Source organism: Varanus komodoensis, unplaced genomic scaffold (assembly GCF_004798865.1).
Source record: "Varanus komodoensis strain SLA01 unplaced genomic scaffold, ASM479886v1 scaffold164, whole genome shotgun sequence".
In the NCBI taxonomy this organism is placed as follows: domain Eukaryota; kingdom Metazoa; phylum Chordata; class Lepidosauria; order Squamata; family Varanidae; genus Varanus; species Varanus komodoensis.
In genome coordinates, this window is record NW_025335483.1 from 57,944 (window position 1) to 76,295 (window position 18,352).

The 18,352-nt window shown below is 46.6% G+C and overlaps 1 protein-coding gene across 1 annotated transcript in view; it reads right to left on the reverse strand.

Annotated features, from left to right (window-relative positions):
* MYO1F (myosin IF) overlaps nucleotides 1–17,293 on the reverse strand; it is a 48,140-nt gene extending 30,847 nt beyond the window's left edge. Inside the window, exons 1-4 of the mRNA XM_044426175.1 lie at nucleotides 17,134–17,293; nucleotides 9,048–9,185; nucleotides 3,531–3,620; nucleotides 1,971–2,065 (exon numbers count right to left, since the gene is read on the reverse strand). Coding sequence (XP_044282110.1) covers nucleotides 1,971–2,065; nucleotides 3,531–3,620; nucleotides 9,048–9,185; nucleotides 17,134–17,136 — 326 coding nt within the window. The 5' untranslated portion in view covers nucleotides 17,137–17,293. The remainder of the gene's footprint in view (nucleotides 1–1,970; nucleotides 2,066–3,530; nucleotides 3,621–9,047; nucleotides 9,186–17,133) is intronic.
* Between the last annotated feature and the right edge of the window lie 1,059 nt (nucleotides 17,294–18,352).

The following is an 18,352-nucleotide window of genomic DNA, read 5'->3' on the forward strand; positions in this document are numbered from 1 at the left end:
GTTTGGACAGAGAGAATGACACATATTCCCCATGCCTACTGTAGAATCCAAGATATGTGTGTAGGAAGGAAAAGCTTCACCTGTTGAATATCTGCCTGCCATGTTAAAGGGCAAAATAGATTACCATCATCTCTGCCCTGTCCTCATGGATTTTTTAAAGGGAAGAGGGCAGAAGATCCGCTCAAGCTGGTGCGGTAGGAGGGAAATGAGCTTTGCAAGCGTGAAAAGAGAAGTTGTTTCGTAACGGGCAACAAATCTGCCTGTTGCAATGATTTCATCAGGGGTCAGAAGGAACTGAAAAGTGTGTGGATGCTGCATCCCACAGGGCCCAGTAGTCTCCTGCTATTTTTCTTTTTTCCATACAGCAGTGGACGTTTCATCTTTTATTTTCTTTTTTAAGAGGGTGTGATATGGGGCTGTTTTCTCCTTTGCTGCAGCCCCAGCAAAACCAAAACTTCTGCATGTATGAGGCAGCAGAGCTTCAGTTACAGGAAAAAAGGTGTCTGCCCATATTTCAGTTTACAGTTTTGGTTCCTATAATTCAATAGTTGCAAATATAGTATTAAACTCATTTTCTTTTCCTTTCTTTTTTAAGGATGTCCATTTACTGTGGGTTTTTCCCAACCTCCCTCCTGTCAGATTTATTGGGCTACTATGTCTAGCACCACCAGACAATAACAGCCATGCTGGTGGTGGGTATTGTAGTCCCCTCCACGCAACCATTCATTTGGAGGGAATCAAGGTAGACTCTCAAAACAGAGACAGAGGCTGGAGGGTATGTATTGTGCTGAAAATGTGCCTTCCAGAAAGGAATAAACAGCAATCCCTTTTCCAGGAAGTTGCCCTTGTTTGTTTTGTGTTGACACGTACCTCATAAAATCAGTAAATTCTGTAAATGTAGCAAGCTTCTGCATCTCATTCTTTATCCCTTCTGGGACTGCAGACGAGCTGTCTGTTTCTCACCATCAAGCAAATAGTGCTATGAATCCACTTAAATACAGATTATAATCCTTTGATTCTATTCCCCCGTTCCCATGGCAGAGCTAAAGTTTGAAAGAGATCAGGGTTTGGAGAAAGATGATTCCAAAGCACATCTTGGGAAGAATTTCCAACGCTTTAACAGTCTGGAGTTTGCCTGTAGGAGCTTCATCGGTGTGAATGGGCATGAGAATCCTCATATTAGCTTCCACGTAGCCTGAAGTGCCTGATCCTGCCTAATCTTGGAAGCTAAGCAGGGTCAGGCCTGGGCAGAACCGGGATGGGTGACTTGAGTGTATGATTCTATGATTATTGCTGTATACTGCCCAGAGAGCTTTGGCTATGGGCAGTATAAAAATGTAATAATAATAATAATAATAATAATAATATTGAAGCAACTCTAGGCCAGGAGAGCTCCATATAGACTTACATTCTGTGCAAAGACAAGGCAAAATATATAGAGGGCATAAAGAGTCCCTATGCCACTACATGGTGGCGTTGCAGCAGGAAAACATGTGAGGGGGGCTGTGCTCTCCATCTTCTCCATCCTCATGGGAACATTCATGCTGTTTTTATTTCATTACATTCATATCTCACCTGTTTTCCCTCCAAGGAACCCAAAGTGCTCTGTTTTATTCTCACAACAACCCTGTGAGGTAGGCCAGGCTGAGAGTCAGTGACTGGCCCACAGTCACCCAAAGAGCTCATGTCTAAGTGGGGACTAGAACCCAGAGTTCCCAAATCCCCGCTCTTAACCATGACAGCATACCCATTCGTGGCCAGTTACTTTCCTTCGGGTCTCTCCCGCTGGGTTTTGGGGATGCGCATGATGTATAACCAGGCATGACCACCATGGCAGCCACTTCCTGAATGGGGAAACTCCGCCTTTGTACGTACAGCAGGGAGTCATCTTGCATCAAAAAAGTCACACTCTTTGCCCAAGGTTCCAACCACACACACCAGAATCCCCACCCACTGGGGATACACCTTACCTGATAATCACACACTGGTTCTCCCCGTCAATGAGCATGTTCCGGTACATGTTGTCAGTCAGTGCATAAATATGCGGTGGGTTTTCATACTGAGCCTGGTGCATAAACCAGAGGCACAAGGTCAAGGCTATATGACAATCCTTTCAACAGCCATTTGAGCTCACATGATCCAAGAACTGAATTCTGCTCCTGAGAGGGCTGCAATCCAAGACCCATTGACTTGGGAGTAAGTGCTTGGCATGAATAGGACATCCTGCACAGGTTGTCCTCTTTCCTTACACTTCATCATTTCTCAGGTTACATCTGTACAGTACTTCTGATGGAAAGACTCACAAAATCTCCCTCTGTGAGGCCATATTTCTCTGAATGCTCTATTGTTTATGTCTGTTTACAGATTGCAGTCCCCTTGGGGCAGGGACCAGTTCTGTCATCCTTTATAAAATGCCGTGCACCAAAATAATCATTCATTCTACAAGATGCTTTCTACCCTATCAGTTTTCTTTTCTTGATACACAATTCTACTCCCCTTCTATTCTATTCATTTCTGGTTCCCCCATCCCTCTGCTTTGGTTACATCAGGCTGTTTTTCATTCTCCTCCTCTTCCTCATCTCCATACCCCCCCCCCACATGATTGTTTGCATTTCTGCAATCCTTGGTGCTCCCCATGGATGGAAGATTGGGGAATTATTAGTGCTGGCATTGGTGGGGCAAACATAGGAACATAGAAACAGCGCGAGTCAGAAGGGGCCTCCCGGGCCATGTAGTCTGACCTCCAGCACCAGCCGGCTCCGCTCACAATATGCCCACCATGTGCATGTCCAACCTATCTTTGAACACCCTCACCAACGGGGCCTCAGTCACCTCCCAGGGAAGTGCTTCCTGGCATCTAAATGGGACCTTGGCTCCCTGAGCTTGGCTCTGTTGGAGTGCGTCCTGCCCTCCTCTGCAGGGGAGAACAGGTCTCTAAACACCTCCATGTGACATCCCCTCACACACCTGTATGTCGCCAACAGATCCCCTCTGGGTCTCCTCTCCTCCAGGCTGAAGAGATCCAGTTCCCTCAGTCTCGCCTCATACGGCATCCCCTGCAAACTGGCCACCAACCTTGTGGCCCTTCGCTGCACTGACTCCAACCTGGCTGTATCCTTCCTGTAATGAGGGGCCCAGAACTGAGCACAATACTCCAGTTGCGGGCGCACCAGAATCGTATGGAGGGGCAAGAACAGCAAAGAAACCCTCCAAACCCCTAAAAGCAGTATGCACCCACCTGTCTGTTTTCAGAGATTTCAACCCACATTATCCACACACTTTCAAACTTGTCCTTGCGATCTTAAAGACTAGAAACTTGAAATTGCCTGGCAAAACAAAGTTGCACAGTCAAGAGTTCTCTGCACTTTTTGCTCCCCAAAGAGTTGGGCCCATTTTACTAATTTTGCTCCAATGACCATTTCCTGCCAGTCTGGTGCCTGCATCTCTGTGGAGTCTTAGAAATAGCGCTGCCAGGACAAAACCTGTGTGCCCGTCTCGTCTCTCTCTTGTCACATCCAAATGCTCCTTACCGCTCCTTGGTAGAGTTCAATTTCTCGGTCTGTGAAATAAGGCATCTGTTTGAAGGGGTTGACGGAGATGAGGACTGGGCCAATATATGTCTGAGCATCACTTGTTAAGGTCCAGACGAACGTCAGTTAGGAAAACCCACCTTCGGTTCCGGGACAGATTTTTGGCTCCAAGGACCAAACACCCCAACTCTTTCCCCAAAAGCAGCACTTCTGTGAGCTTACTCCAAATGGGAAAAGAGGTTTAACATGAACATCACTGCTGAATATGCATTATTGTTGTTGTTTTCCATAAAATATGATTACGCAGTGCCAATTTTTAAATATATAAAGCTTCCCAAGGTGGCTAGCAAGTAACAACATGAAACAAGTATGTATATACTCATAGTACAGATTTTTCTTGTTAGTATACAGAACACTAAACTGCTCAGGATCAGGAAATCCACCTGATTGCCAAACTCTCCTTTCATCTTGCAAGGAAGACATATTGATTGTTGCTCAAGCTGAACTTGGTAACGGGACCTTCTTGGTACTGGCCACCCTTACTGTCTATTTTCTGTTTACAAGTGGCAGAAGGTGGGTGGAACCTTAAATGCCTCTCTGTGACAGGCAGAAGATGTTGAAGGCATAGAGACAGTGTGGTGTAGTGGTTAGAGAAGCGGGATGGGAATCAGGAAGTTTGGGTGTCCACCCAGCCATGAAGCTTGCTGGGTGAGTTTGTGCCAGTCACAGACTCTCAGCCTACCTTACAAGGTTGTTGTGTGGATAACAATGGAGAAGGGAAGAGAATTAGGAAAGCTGCCATGGGTTCCATGCATAAAAAGTGGGAAATAAATATAATGAAGAACACTCTGTTGTGCACGTGTGTGATGTGAATTGCTTTAGAAAGCAGCTTTTTGCAACCGGGTGGCCACTGTATGTGTTGGGTGGGTGTTGCTGGGAGTTGTCGTCCCCATATCAAAAGAGGAAGATTGAAATTGGATGGACTGAAAGGGCAGCACTGAAATACTGTTCCAATAAAAATCATTGATGGATAAAAGCACAAAAAGACAACGTTTGAAATAAAGGGCAGCTTCAGTCAAAAGCCGTCCTCAAATTAATAAGGCCCATTTCAAATGACCATGATTGCAAGCCAGCCAAGGGTCCCATGAAATTTATTTTGCATTGTTTTGGAAAGAAAAGCTGCCCAGGCAGAGCTCTGTTTTGCACCCTCCCCAATGCATGGCCCAGCTCCCTGGGGGGGGGGGGAGCAAACAGCAGTGGTCACCCACCCACCCCAAGATAAGGGAGAATATGTATAAATAATTCTGCCGAGTGACATTTTTTCTGTGTGTTGTGGGGGAGGCAGAGGGAAGAACCTGACAAATATCTACCAGAAAAACACCTTCTGAGAAATGTCTCATTTCTAGAACTTACTGATAGTTCCTCTTTTCTTTTGGGAAGGCAAGACTGCCTAAAATGAGAGAGGAAACAGAGCCTTCCACCAGCCCTTCTGACAAGCCATTTGCTTTTTTCTCCCCTCTTCCTTCCCCATCTCCATTTCCTTTCCTGTCATGACTTTGTACAATTCTAGTTTGTAGCAACAAATGTAAGTTGACTCAAGACAGACATTAGCTGATTAATAGAATTAATATGCCTTAAATAGAGAGCCAGTGTGGTGTCGTGGGCTGGGACTTCAGCAAACTGGGTTCTATGCAGTCAACTGGGTGGCTTGGGCCAGCCACAGGCTCTCAGCCCAGCCTACCTCACAGGGTTGTTGTTGTGATGATAAGCCTGAGAGCAGTAGGAGAAGAATAATGTCAGCTGCTTTGAGTTCTTGAAAAGAAACCTTATTTATAACCCTAATAAATAAGTAACAAAATAAATACATAAAAACTATAAAATAACAAGAGGAATGCGAGCATGTGGAGTTGGGAGATGCTTGCTGCATACCAAGATGGGCTCCTCTGATAAGGGAGAACAGAAATCATTTAGAGACAAGTATTTTTGTTTCTTTTATGTTGGCACCAAAGTGGACCAAAACATTTCAGAAGATCAGTCTTTGCTTTACAGGCTACAGCAAAGCCTTTGACTGTGTGGATCATGTGAAATTATGGGTGTTCCTGAAAGAAATGGGGATACCTCAGCGCTCGATCGTTCTGATGGATAACTTGTATCATGGTCAAGAAAACTGGAGAAACACAATGGCTTCCTATACATGAAGGCATCCGACAAAAGTGTATTTTATTTCCTCCAATCTGTACACCAAATGTACCATAAAGAAAGCTGGATTAGGATCAAAAGAAGGAGTGAAAATGGGTAGACCATCCATCCATAATTTAATATCACTGATTGAAAGCATTGAGGAATTGAAGGGATTTCTGCTGAAAATGAAAGAAAAAAGTTCAAAAGCAGCACATGAAGAAAATGAAAATCCGTGACTACAGAAGAATTACAGAATTTTATGGTGGAGAACAAAGGAATCAAAATTATGAAAGTTTAGAAACATAGAAACAGAGCAAGTCAGAAGGGGTCTCCCAGGCCATCTAGTCTGACCTCTGGCACGAGCCGGCTCCGCTCACGACATGCCCACCATGCGCATGCCCAGCCTGTCCTTGAACACCCTCACCGATGGGGCCTCAACCACCTCGCGGGGAAGCCCATTCCACACCCTCGGGGTCCTCACTGTCAGGAAGGACTTCCCAGCACTAAATGGAATCTTGGTTCCTCTGAATATCTTTCAAAAAAAAGTTTCTGCATATCTTGGCTCAAACATCAGTTCAAATGGAGATTATGGTGGTGAAATTTGAAGAAGACAGAGACTTGGAAGATCCTGCAAGGAAGGAACTAGATAATATCCTCAAGTTAAGGATGTTTCTCTGGAGACTAAGGCCAAGATCACTGTTGCCTTCCTGTGCATGAAAGCTGGGCAGCAAAAAAAGCTGGAAGACCAACGGATGTGCTGCAAACCATGGTGCTGAAGGACAGCTCTGCAAATTTGCTGGATGGACAGATAAACAAATAACTCCTGGATCAAATCAAGCCAGAATTTGTCCTGAAAAATGATGAAGCATTGGACACATCACGAGAGGACAACAAACATGCTTGAGAACATTGAAGGCAGGAGGGAAGGAAGAGCACATAACAGATGGCTTGAATCCATCAAGGAAGCTACCATCTTGCATTGACAAGACGTGAGCAGGGCTGTCAGGAACAGAAAATTTTGGAGTGATTTCATTTATAGGGCAGCTGTAAGTGGAAATGACTTGATGACACGTCACAACAATTGCCCAGCTCCTTAAACTTCTGCCACAGCTTTTCTTGCTCAGTAACTCCCATCCCCGTCAAGTAAATTTCATTCCCTTTGATGTGGCAGATGATGGGAGAATCAATAATGACTGAAGAACTTCTCCTGATCACTGAGCTAGTCTCTGCAGCTGTGGTGCTGTTACGTTGTTATTTTTATTTTGCCTGTGGCGGTGTGGATTTCCCCTGCTTTGCACTCATGTGTGGTTCTCTGTGAGTTCCTGAAGAAGGACCGCATGGCTCTAAAGAAGCATTTTGCGATGGCTGTGTGAACACCCACCACAGAGCACTCATGATCATACATGATCCGTCTTCCTTCTTTGTGCAATGCGGGTTGTTCCTGAGACCAAAAACAGTTCCATCTGGCTATTTTTGTATGGATTGTTGTTACAACACACCAAGGGTGGAGATTGACAGCTCTGAGAAGCTATTGATTTGGCTTCCAAATCATGCTTTTCTCTGTGGCTCTGAGGAGTAAAATATTTGCAAAATTTTATGCAGTTTTGAGGATTCCCCACCCCTTCGTTTTGCTCTCTTGATTTTACAGTTTCTTGGTTCTTTCTGCAATGGGAGAAGGTGCTGGAACAAGGGAATCTGGGTAAACCTCCTTCTGCACCCCAGCCAGTTTGAACTTACCTTAAAACTCATGCACCTCAGTTTCCACTATGACATGAATTTCTGACAGTTGGTAAATCAGAAAGCAGTTCTCCCCTGCAGCTCACTGACTTCACTAGGCACCAGCCCCCTCTTTGCAAAAGCACTTTAAAATGATAACCCATCACCTCTGGCCATTTTATGTGATAGTGGTTGGACTGGGAAAGGAGAATACATTGACCAAATCATATCACCTAACTCAAAGTACAGTTTAAAAGGAGGGAAGAGAATAAGAGAGGGGGGAGCAAATGAAGAAAACAGGTATTCCTTTGAGGAAAACCTCATCATAGTTTTTGCCCGAAGCTCTCTTCCAATGCATCACTGATTTGCTGATTAGGGCTGGGATTTATTGATTCAGGGGATCGCAGAACTGCCAAGGGGTAGTTTGCCAGTAATTTCACAAGGATGTTAGTGGAACTGTGGCTTACAGCGTGTGACACCAGCACCTTTTTGGTAGCAGCGTCAGTGGCCCAAACTGCAGACCTTCTTGTTCCCTCCAAGCTTAGATGCAAACCACGTCATGGCAGCTGCTGGGGTTTGAGGACGGCTGCATTCTCCTAGGACCAGATTGGGATGCAAAATATTTGGGAGCAGCTTCAGCTTGTGTGGGCAGTAAAAGCCATCAGCTCACAAAAGAACCGCTGCTAGCTAGTGGAGGTGAAAATTGGTTAGAACTGGTTTGTTGATAGGGACTGGCGCAGCTGGCCTGGTTGTTGGACTCACCTTGGTGGTGCAGCTATGGGGTGGGGGGGGGGAGGTATCATGAAGAGTGCCTGCATGTCCAGCTAGCCAGATGCAGTGGGGAAATGGCAGGGGAAGTGACACTCACTCTTGGGCTTCCTGGAAGCCTCCGAGGCGATTGCTTCTGCCAACAGAGCACAAGAGTCGACATCAGTTCTGTGGGTTTTTCCTCCCCCAGCCCCTTCCCTTTCTTCTTCTCTTTTGAACAAGCATTGTTTTTTTGGAAATGACATTTTCTGCACCAGACATAAATGGATGCATCGCATCTACTGATCTTGCATATTTCACTACCTGCACAGCCCACCCCGCTCCACTTTTAAATGACAACGACAACAAATCCTTGCGGTTTTGCGGTCAAGGCTTCTTGTCATCCTCTGGCTGCAGCATTGCCAAATTTGGCAGCTGCAACCAAGTGCTAAGCCCTCCTCTTCCTTCACCTTCGCCTTGCCGCTCCTCCCACTGCCATTTTGCCCTGTGGAGCAAAGGGGGCGGCTTCATGTCCCCACCCTTAGCACACCCCATGTCTGCATCTCCAACTTGTGTGGTTCCCACATGTTTTCTGAAACCTTGTGCCAGATAATTGTTGCGATCACAACAATTATCTCTCTGAGAGACCCAGAGGGCCTGGCTAATGGTCGCCATATAGGTTAAAGAATCGATCCTCTTTGTATAACCTTTTATGAAAGCGTTCCCTAGGAAGGGTAATTTATTGACTCATCATGCAAGGTCCCTGGAAGGTTTGCAGAGATGCTGGACACCAAAGGGGCTCAGGAGTTTAGCTTGCATCTTCGCCTACCCCACACCACTGGCATATGTGTGGTTTCGCCCACCAAAGGATACAAAGATATAATCATCCATGAACCGCTTCTTTAGATTTTCAACAATGGCATCCTCGTTGATCTTGGAGAGGAGGACCATGTCGTCCACGCCGCTCTGCTTGACATTGTGACTCTGCCAGTGGAAGCGTTCCTTGCTGCCCTGCAAGGTAGGCCATGGAATGATTTGAGAGTGAGAAAGGAGAAAAAGAGCTGCAGCCCATCCTCAGAGAATTCCAAGTTATCCCCAAGAGGCAGGGACTGTGTGTGGCCAGGACCGGCCTGGACCAACCTGGGATCCTCCAGGAGGTTGGCCTACAAGTCCCATCAGCCACAATCCGCATGGCCAGTGGAAGCCAGTAGCAGGCCAAAACATATGGAATGTCCCAAGACATGGAGGACTGACCCGCTCCAGGGGCAGAAAACTCATATGGGTCTGGTGGCCAGATAAACACTATTCTGATTATTGGAATAACGCTATTGATTGGAGAGGGATAACTTTCTCTCTCTGTGTTGTACTTGATATATTTGTGCATGTGTGTTGCAGATGGTTGAAAAGTCAAGCCTGACCCATCATGACCCCACAGACAACATTCCTCCAGGCCTTCCTGTCCTCCACCATCCCCAGGAGTCCACTCAAGCTCACACCCACCGCCCCAGTAACTCCATCCAGCCACCTCATCCTCTGCCATCCTCTCTTCTTTTGCCGTCAATCCTTCCCAGCATCAGGGTCTTCTCCAGGGAGTCCTTCCTTCTCATTAGGTGGCCAAAGTATCTGAGTTTCTTCTTCGGTATCTGGCCTTTTAAAGAGCTGGTATGTGTGCATACAATGTTTATATATAAAATTCGTATTTTATATATTTATATGTAAATATAAAATATGTTTGAATATGTAAAATTAGCATTTTATATCATGTATGTGTTTAAAAATGCATTTGTAAAGTTTTAATCTCTTTAAACTGCTTGGTTAATGACTGTTTAGAAATGTAATAAAGGAAAAGTTATTATGATTGCTATTAATCTCATTTCCAGGCCACTCAAGTAGTGGAAACCACCTGGACCCTTTACAGCAATACACAAAGTTAGAAAATCACAAACCACAGGAAAACACAGGAAACATTTTAAATTTGCAAATAATAAAAAAAAGATGATGATGAAGTTTAGTGGGCCAAATTTAGCCTGGAGGTTGGAGATTCCCCTCTCCCATAATCTACTGCAGAGAGTACAGATTTTTAAGAATAATCTAGGAATGCAACAAGAAAACATGAACACTTATGGCTGCTCTCCTGGGGGTGTTTGGAAAGAAAAGATATGGAAATAGTCAACATATCTCAGTCAGTGTAAGAAAAAGGGGCCTTCACCTACCAGCACGCCCCGGCCTGGATGGAAAAAGTTTGTAAAATTCCCAGCATGCTCCAGACTACATGGGGAAAAGGTCCTTCATCTCCCAGAATGCCCCAGCCAGCATAGATGATGGAACCACTGGAAGCTGTAGGACCTCCGCTCTCTCCATCTAAGCAAGCATAGAATTGCCTGTTTCTTGCACAAGATATAAGTAAGAGAGAGCCAGAAAAATAACTTCCACTTGCTATTTCTGGAAATCGTCTTAACTCACTCAGGATACAGAACCCCTTTATAATTTGCTGAGACTTGGTTCAAAATGCAGCCTTGATTGTCTTAGCTGCTGCTGAATTTATACATCTCCAAAAATAATTCACCCGCAATATCCTGCAGTGCCCAGCTGATCACTGAAATGTAGCTTAAGAGCGCAGTTTTGCTCTATGACAGAAAAGGAAAAGATGAATCATGTACATGACACTGGGGGCAGTGTGCTGGACCTTTGAGAGCAGCAGTTGAATCCCTGCTCAGCCATCTGGGTGATCAGTCACAGGCCTACCTTACAGAGTTGTTGTGGGAATAGAATGCAGGAGGAGAGAAGGCTTGTGCAAGCTGAATTGGGGTCCTTGACAGAATAAGGTTGGGCACAAATGCAATAAATTCATAAAGAAGACATTTTCTAGGAAAGCACTTTTGCTAATGCATAATCCTTTCATCATTGCAGCCTCAAGTGAAACGTTACTTCCATTCTTGCAGAATATGGATATTAGAAAATGGCAACCCTTGCGATTCCAAGGGTCAAGGACTTCTTCCAAGTCATGCAAATTTCATGTACCTTTTTTTAAATGTTCCAGTTTTGTACAAATTTATTTGTGGAAAATAAGAGCAATGAAAAAAAAACCACGCACACAACCCTAATTACGCATGGCCCTTGTATCCTAAAACATCAGAATGCACAATTTTCAGGGATTCATCTATGTTTTCTGGGGGAGGGGGAATTGGTGCTTTTTCAGGAGTGAGAATTTTTGCAAGTGTGAATTTGCGGAAGTGCATACAAATGCTTTGCACAAGAACCGATTCTGTCACTGAATGGAGAATGGCAAGAAGGGTGTGTGACAAAGAAAGTTGTGCAAAATGTTTGAATGAGATGGCGGGGAGATTAGCATCCAGGTATGCTCTTTCTCCAACTTCTGCAAAATTCGCTCCCACACTTTTGTTGCTGGGAGCCAGAGCACCACAAAGTTGAGAGGTCATCTAGTCCAGCCCCTCTTTTCAGGGCAGGCTCTGTCATGCTGTTCAGCCCCTGTTCGAAAGCTTCCAGCAAAAGAGAACCCTCCAGATCCCAAGACAGCCAGTTCCATGATGTAGTATGCCTCACTGTTAGGAAGTTTCTCCTAATATCCAGCCAAAATGTACCTCCCCACATCATCTCCTGGATTCAGTTCCCCAGACCCCTCAGCATTCTATGATCATCAGAGAAGTCCAGCTGGATCTGACACTTTATCTATCCAGTCCAGGACTCTACACACACGGTGGCAAACCAGGATCCCTCCATCAGGATGGGTGCAAGATCTCCCCCTCCCCAAGCTCCTCAGCAATTAGGGGAAGCCGGTCTGGCCCCACTGGTGAAGGAGGGAGCACACAGCCAGCAACCCCTGCTCCCTCCTGCCTTTATCATCTCCCGCTTGCTCACACCCTTGTTAAAAGGTGTTGCTCATCTCCGTGCACCTTACTCCTTGCTCTCAGGCAGCCTGGAAGCTTCACCTCCTGGGAGCCGAGCCCTCTGCTTCTCCTAATGCAGCCCAAGGGCGCATTAGCTCCTTCAGCAGCTGCAGCACGGTGCTGGCTCGAGCTCAGCTTAGGACCACTAAGGGCACCACCCAGCCCCTTTTTAATTTCCAAAGCAGGGCCCCCACACCCGCTTCTTGCATTCCACCACCCCAAAGAGGGAGTGGCTTGGAAACAGGACTGCAGCCTGGGAATAGTCTGGCCCTATCTGGTCCTCGGCTTAGCACCCCAGCCTCTGAAGTTTCCAGATAGTTCTTGCAATGGTCCTTGCCCCTCTGGTTTGCAACCTGCATTTGAAACTCGACACAAGAGGGACAAGGACTGGAGGGGAGGAGGCGAAAAAAGCCATCCTTTAAGATCAGGCCAGGGGGCCCTTTTGCAAGTGCCATCCCTCGAGGGAGGCAGATGAAGGGCCTTCTCGGTGGCTGCCCCCTGCCTCTGGAATAATCTCCCCTGGGACATCGGCCTGGCTCCATCTACTATTGTTTTGGTGCCAGGCAAAAACGTTTCTTGTTAATATCCTTTTTAGTAATCGATCCTGTCCCCCTTCTCACTGCTCGCTTTGTTGTGATTTAGTTAGGTTTTAAATTTTGATAATGGAGATTCATTCTCTATTTATTGTTATAGGCATTTTATCTTTTATTGTAAGCCACCTTGAGACTTCAGTAGTAGGTGGCACATAAATGGAAGTATAGATAAATAAAACAAATATAAAATTTAAATCTTACGAGGGCCAGCTAGGATGGATAGAAAGACTTTCTTCCCCAAAGCCTAAAACCTGGACCAGAGGATAATGGATACCCCAAATTGTGTGGTGGGCAGAACTTCAGGATTCAAGGATTCCAATTCCCTAGCCAGATTCCTCTGATTCTCTCTTTAGCGCTCTGCAGCTGTACATTTAATGATCCTTAAGCTAAGAGGCAGGGTAGCGTCGTGGTTAAGAGTGCAAGTCTGGGACAAAGGAGACACAGGTTCGAGTCCCCGCTCAGCCATGGGGCCGACTGGGTGACTTTGGGCCAGTCACAGACTCTCAGCCCAGCCTACCTCACAGGGTTGTTGTGGTGGGAACAAGATTGAGAGCAGGAAGAGGAGAAAGATGGAAGCAGTTCTGAGTTCTTTGTAAGAAAAAGTCTGGGTATAAATCTATATAAAATCTATTTATAATTATTATAAATTTATAATTATTATAAATTATTTTATAAATAAAATAATTGCAGGGTTTTCATCCCTTGACTATGCAGATCTTGCTAAAAAAGAAACAGCCATCTCCCAACAAAGAAAACACCTGTTTGAATATGCACTTGCACCTAAAACGCTGGCAGCACACTTGCAAAAGGACAGAGAACTGCATCTAATAGCACAATGGACTAGAGACTTAACAAAGCTTTACACTTTTGAACCAGGCTCTTCTTTTGGGATCAGCTTCAAATGGATTAGTTCTTGGATATCTGGTCTACCTTCTCTGAGAACTACACTTTTTCCCTGGTCTAAAATCTAAAGGGGAAAACATTTCCTACACCTCCATTATAATTGATCTACTCAAATGTCAGTTAGGAAAACTATACATTTATTTATGTATTTTTGATAGCACCCCCAACTCCAAAATCAAGCTTCTAGAAACCCCAGGGACAGAGCAGAATCTTGAAGTTTTAAACTTCCACCTACACCTATACAAGGTATACCCCAGAGAAAGGAAAACAGGGGGAAACTGAAATCAGTAGGGCTACCTTGGGACAGACAAAAGGGAGTTTGTGGACTGAGCAGGGAGTTCAAACTCAACAGGGCCAAGTTCCCCCGTTTCGAAATATGTGAAGGCATATGCATATACCCAAGCCAGTGAAACCATGAAATCCAGTAAAATAATTTACGTGTTGTTATTTGAACATGAAAGCCCTCCACATTGTCCCGTCCTCGACAGCCCTGTGCAACTCTTCTAAGTTCAAGGTGGTGGCTTCCTTTGTGGATTCAGCCCATCTCCTAACTTAACTATCCCTCTGAATAGAAGGGGGGCATCAAATTGCCAGGGGGAGACCAAAAAGAGGGACCCTTCCTGGTCAACAGAGGCACCGAGGACATATGAAATTTAGCTTTAAACTCAAAAATACAATCCGCATGTAACAAGAAACCACTGTGGGTGAATTTCCTGGTGGGCCTTGAGTGGCCGCCATTTTCAATATTCAAGTTATGGGGCGGGGGGGGGGCACATGCAAAGCCAGTGAGGCTGGGTTGTCAGGGATGGTTAGCAAGGCACCCAAACAGCCTGTGAGTTACGGAGATGGTGGGTTCATCTATAAGGCTAAAGGGTTCCATAGAAGCCTGGACTGAGTTGTGAGGGTGTCCACACCCTTCCATTCTTGCAGGATATACAAACTTCTTCCTCTGAGGTTTGCACATTGGCCTGAAGAATGTTGATTTAAAGGAAGGGGGAAAGCGGAACTGGGCCTGTGTGCAAGGAGTTGAGAAAGCTGTCTGCATCTCCCAGGATGTTGTGTCAAAAAGGGAAGGGGCAACCTGATCCAACCTCAAGCAACCGATTCACCGATGGTGCTGTACAATGCGGGTGACTAGATTATCTGGGTGCTGCAAAACACACACCCTGACCCCACCTTTCGGAAAAAATAAACTGTCAGCCAAAGAGGCCTGAAATTGCAACCCTGCATGAGTCATTGCCCAGGTTTTGCTTCCTTTAAGCCAGGAGGTTTGGCTAGCGAGTTTCACCTGTGTGATAAAACAGCACTTCCTGTACTCACGAGTACAGGGACAGGAAGAAGATGCACTGCTTGTAGTTCAAGTCAAGAGTGATAGCAAGCAGAATCATTTTGGGGACGTTTGGAGTAAACAGCTAAATAAGACTGTATAGGTGGTAAAAGTCAGGGTTGTGCAGCTGTTTGCACTTTGCCCCGGGACTCGAGAGACCTGGGTAACTCAGTGGGTAGCTTCATCAAGCAACTTCCTCTCAACCTAACCTACCTTGCAGGGCAGTTGTGACGAGAAGGATGAGAGGATGAGAAGTGTTCTATAACTCCACCCTGGGTTCCTTGCCAGATAGATAGAATAAATCATCCCATTCCACGCCCATAGAAAAATAGCATGCCAAAGAGAAATGTGGCACAGCCTCGTGCTTTCATTGCATGCTTCTTTTCTGCATGCAGGGATGTCTGATTTTGTTCTTTCTGTGGAGCAGGGGCACCCCATTAGGAGAGCCCTTTGCTACAGCTTGAACAGGGGCAGAAAGGGCCATGGGTACCACACCCTCTGTGGGCAACACTCCCTCCATGGGTCCCCTCCCAGTGGGAGAGTTTCTGGGAGGGTTTCTCTTCCTGCCACTGCAGGCACCATCTGTTCTTGCTGCTCCTCCTCCTCACAAAGGCGCTTGCTTGCTTGCTTGGCCACCAGAAAGCCAGGAACAGGGAGGCTGTGGCCGCCCCTGCTCTCCTCCTCAGCACTGCTGTTGTCTTAGCAAGAGTCAGAGGCCCAAAGAGCAAGCAAGCAGGTGAAACAACAGGTCAGAAGGATAAAGAAGCAAAGCCAGTTAAGGGAACTTTTGCCACCTGCTGTGGACAATTGGGCAAGTACTCATGTATCCCCTTTTCCGCTCGCCTTGGGTACAGCCCCGATGGAGATTGACCGTCTCATGGGGACTAGATTCTTTCAACAAATATGTTTTATCTGGTAGCACAGTGTCTTTTCAGACCATGTTTGTAGCTGCTGCTGCTGCTGCTTCCAATATTGCTGGTTGTTTTATGCCCAACCAAACCAGGAGCAGAGTGGAGGCAAAGCACATGGGGGATGCTGGGACCCTTTCAATTCACCAAGATGCTGCGGTCATCTGGTACCCCCTCAACTTCTCCATCCCCCTCCCCCCCCCCGAGCTCAGTTGCAGTCCTCCCTGGAGCTGCATGAATTGGGGGAAGAGATTTCCTTGGTCATATATTTCTCCTTGTTGTAATGCAAGGCATTTTGGGATAGCTCAGTCCTGGATGCAGAATTTAAAAGGCTTTTCCTTACAAAAGTGAGGTGCACTTGGGGAAGAGAGGAGAGGGAAAACGGGGGTATGGATTGGCACAACTGCCTGCTTTTCTGTGCACTCTCCCAACATGCAATCAGGTTGTGGTGAGTGTCCACACTGACCCAAACAAGATGATCCTCACCTCAGCCTGTTGAAAGCAGGCAGGTGGCTACGCAGGCATATGGTGGCCATGTGTCCCCCTCTGTTCTGAAGGACTGTCTAATCTCAGAGTTTTGGCAATTCACCCACACAGAAAAACACACAGACAGACTCCAGAGTTTTCATGCAGTGATGTTAAACCTGCACACTCTGTATCTGATTTCTAACTTGTTCTGTGCTGCTCAGTGGCTCTTTTATTCTTTGCCATCTTTCTGCTTTAAAAAAGTGTTTTCAAACACCAGGTCGAGAACATCAGAAGAAAATAACAGGCATTGGCTTTCTCTTCATCGTAATCAGTCCTTCCCTAGGGGCACTTAAACAGGTTTCTCTTACCTTATCTTTTTATCTATTTATTATATTTATCCCAACTCATTCTGGCAAGAAACCCAGCACAACTTGTATAACCTTCCTCTTCCTCTTCCTCATATTTCTATCCCACCCTTTCAAGGAACTCAAGGCAGCTTCCATCATTCTCCTCCTCTCAATCTTATCCTCAGAGCAGCAGCCTTGTGAGGTAGACCAGGTGAGGGCCAGGGAGCTCCATGGCTGAGTGGCAAACTCGAACCCAGATCTCAGGTGCCCTAGCCCTGTACTCTTAACCACACCAACTCTCTCAGCTCCCAGCTGATGAGTCCAGGCAACCAAAACATGCTTTTTCTCCAAGTCAGCTCAGGGGTGCAGTACGAGCCATGGAAAGTGCACCACCTTTTTCTGACACAACCTGGACCGAAGCTTCCAAGCTGCACACACAAGCAGCGATGGCCGTCAAACCAGGACGCAAAGTTGTCTCTGCTTCCCACACCCTGCTGAGACTTACCATGGTCTTCCTCCTGTCTCCTGCTCTCCAGCCTGGCTGAGACCACCCCACCAGTAAAAGGGGCCACCAGCTTAAGTCACTGAGATCCACCAGTGGGCATGATCACAGGGGTGAGATCTCTGTGCTGGCTCGGGTGTTATTTGCAACAGCAGAAGCCCAGCAGAAGTGCAACAAGAAGTTCCTCTCCTTCCCCCCACCCCTGACTCGGCGCTCTCCCTCACTTCCTCCTTCAGGTTCAGCCGATGGGGTAGGTGGAAACGAGGGCGGCCCTTGTGCACTTTAAGCAAAGCTGAACCCACTCCAAGAATGACTGTGCTGGACACGGTCCTGAATGGCGACAGGGATTTAGCTGGCTGCTTGAGAAGGAGCCCCTCACAACCAGAGCACAGCAAGACAGAACGCACTGGTGGGTTTGTGCAAAGTCACAGCTCCAGTCGACTGCAGCAAGCCACAAATGCACGGAACAACATCTGGGAGGGTTTGTTGCATGGTGTCCCTTGCCGCTTCTAAGAGAGGGGAAGTGAAAGGAAGGACCAAAGTCAGTGGTTCTGCATCATGAAGCTATGAGATCAGCCCTGCTTAATGGCAGCACCGGCTCCAGTCAAACTGTGCAGCACCTAAGAGCCTGCAGGAGGACCTGGGAGTCCTTGGCAGCAGGGCCATGGATCTCGAACTGAGGGGGGACATGACGTCCCTCTATACGTCCCTCCAAGGCTGTCACAAAGAGAAAGGGCAGGGTCTCTTCTTGCAGATGCCAGAATGCAGGACACAGAATGATCAGTTCAAGTTGCGGCAACCCAGATCCAGGCAGGACATCAGGAAAAGCTTCCTCACTGCCAGGGCAATACAGCAGTGGAAGCAGCTGCCCGGTGGGCGCTCCCACACAGGAGACAATCCAAAAGAACCTGGGCGGCCACCTGAGTGGGATGGTGTGAACTGGCGTCCTGCAACAGCAGGGGGCTGGACCCCATGGCCTTCCTGGCCCCTTCCAACTCTACTATTCTATGGTTCTATGATTCTGTGCTTGCTGGGAATGATAAGAAGTGTAGTCCAATGTATCAGAACAACAGCTTAGCGAAGGCCATTTTAAATGGTTATTTCATTAAAGATAGCTTTAAATGGAACCAGCTTCCTAGAGAGGTGCTGGGCTCTCCCACATTAGAGACATTCAAGAAGAAACTGGGCAGCCACCTGAGTGGGATGGTGTGACTTGGTGTCC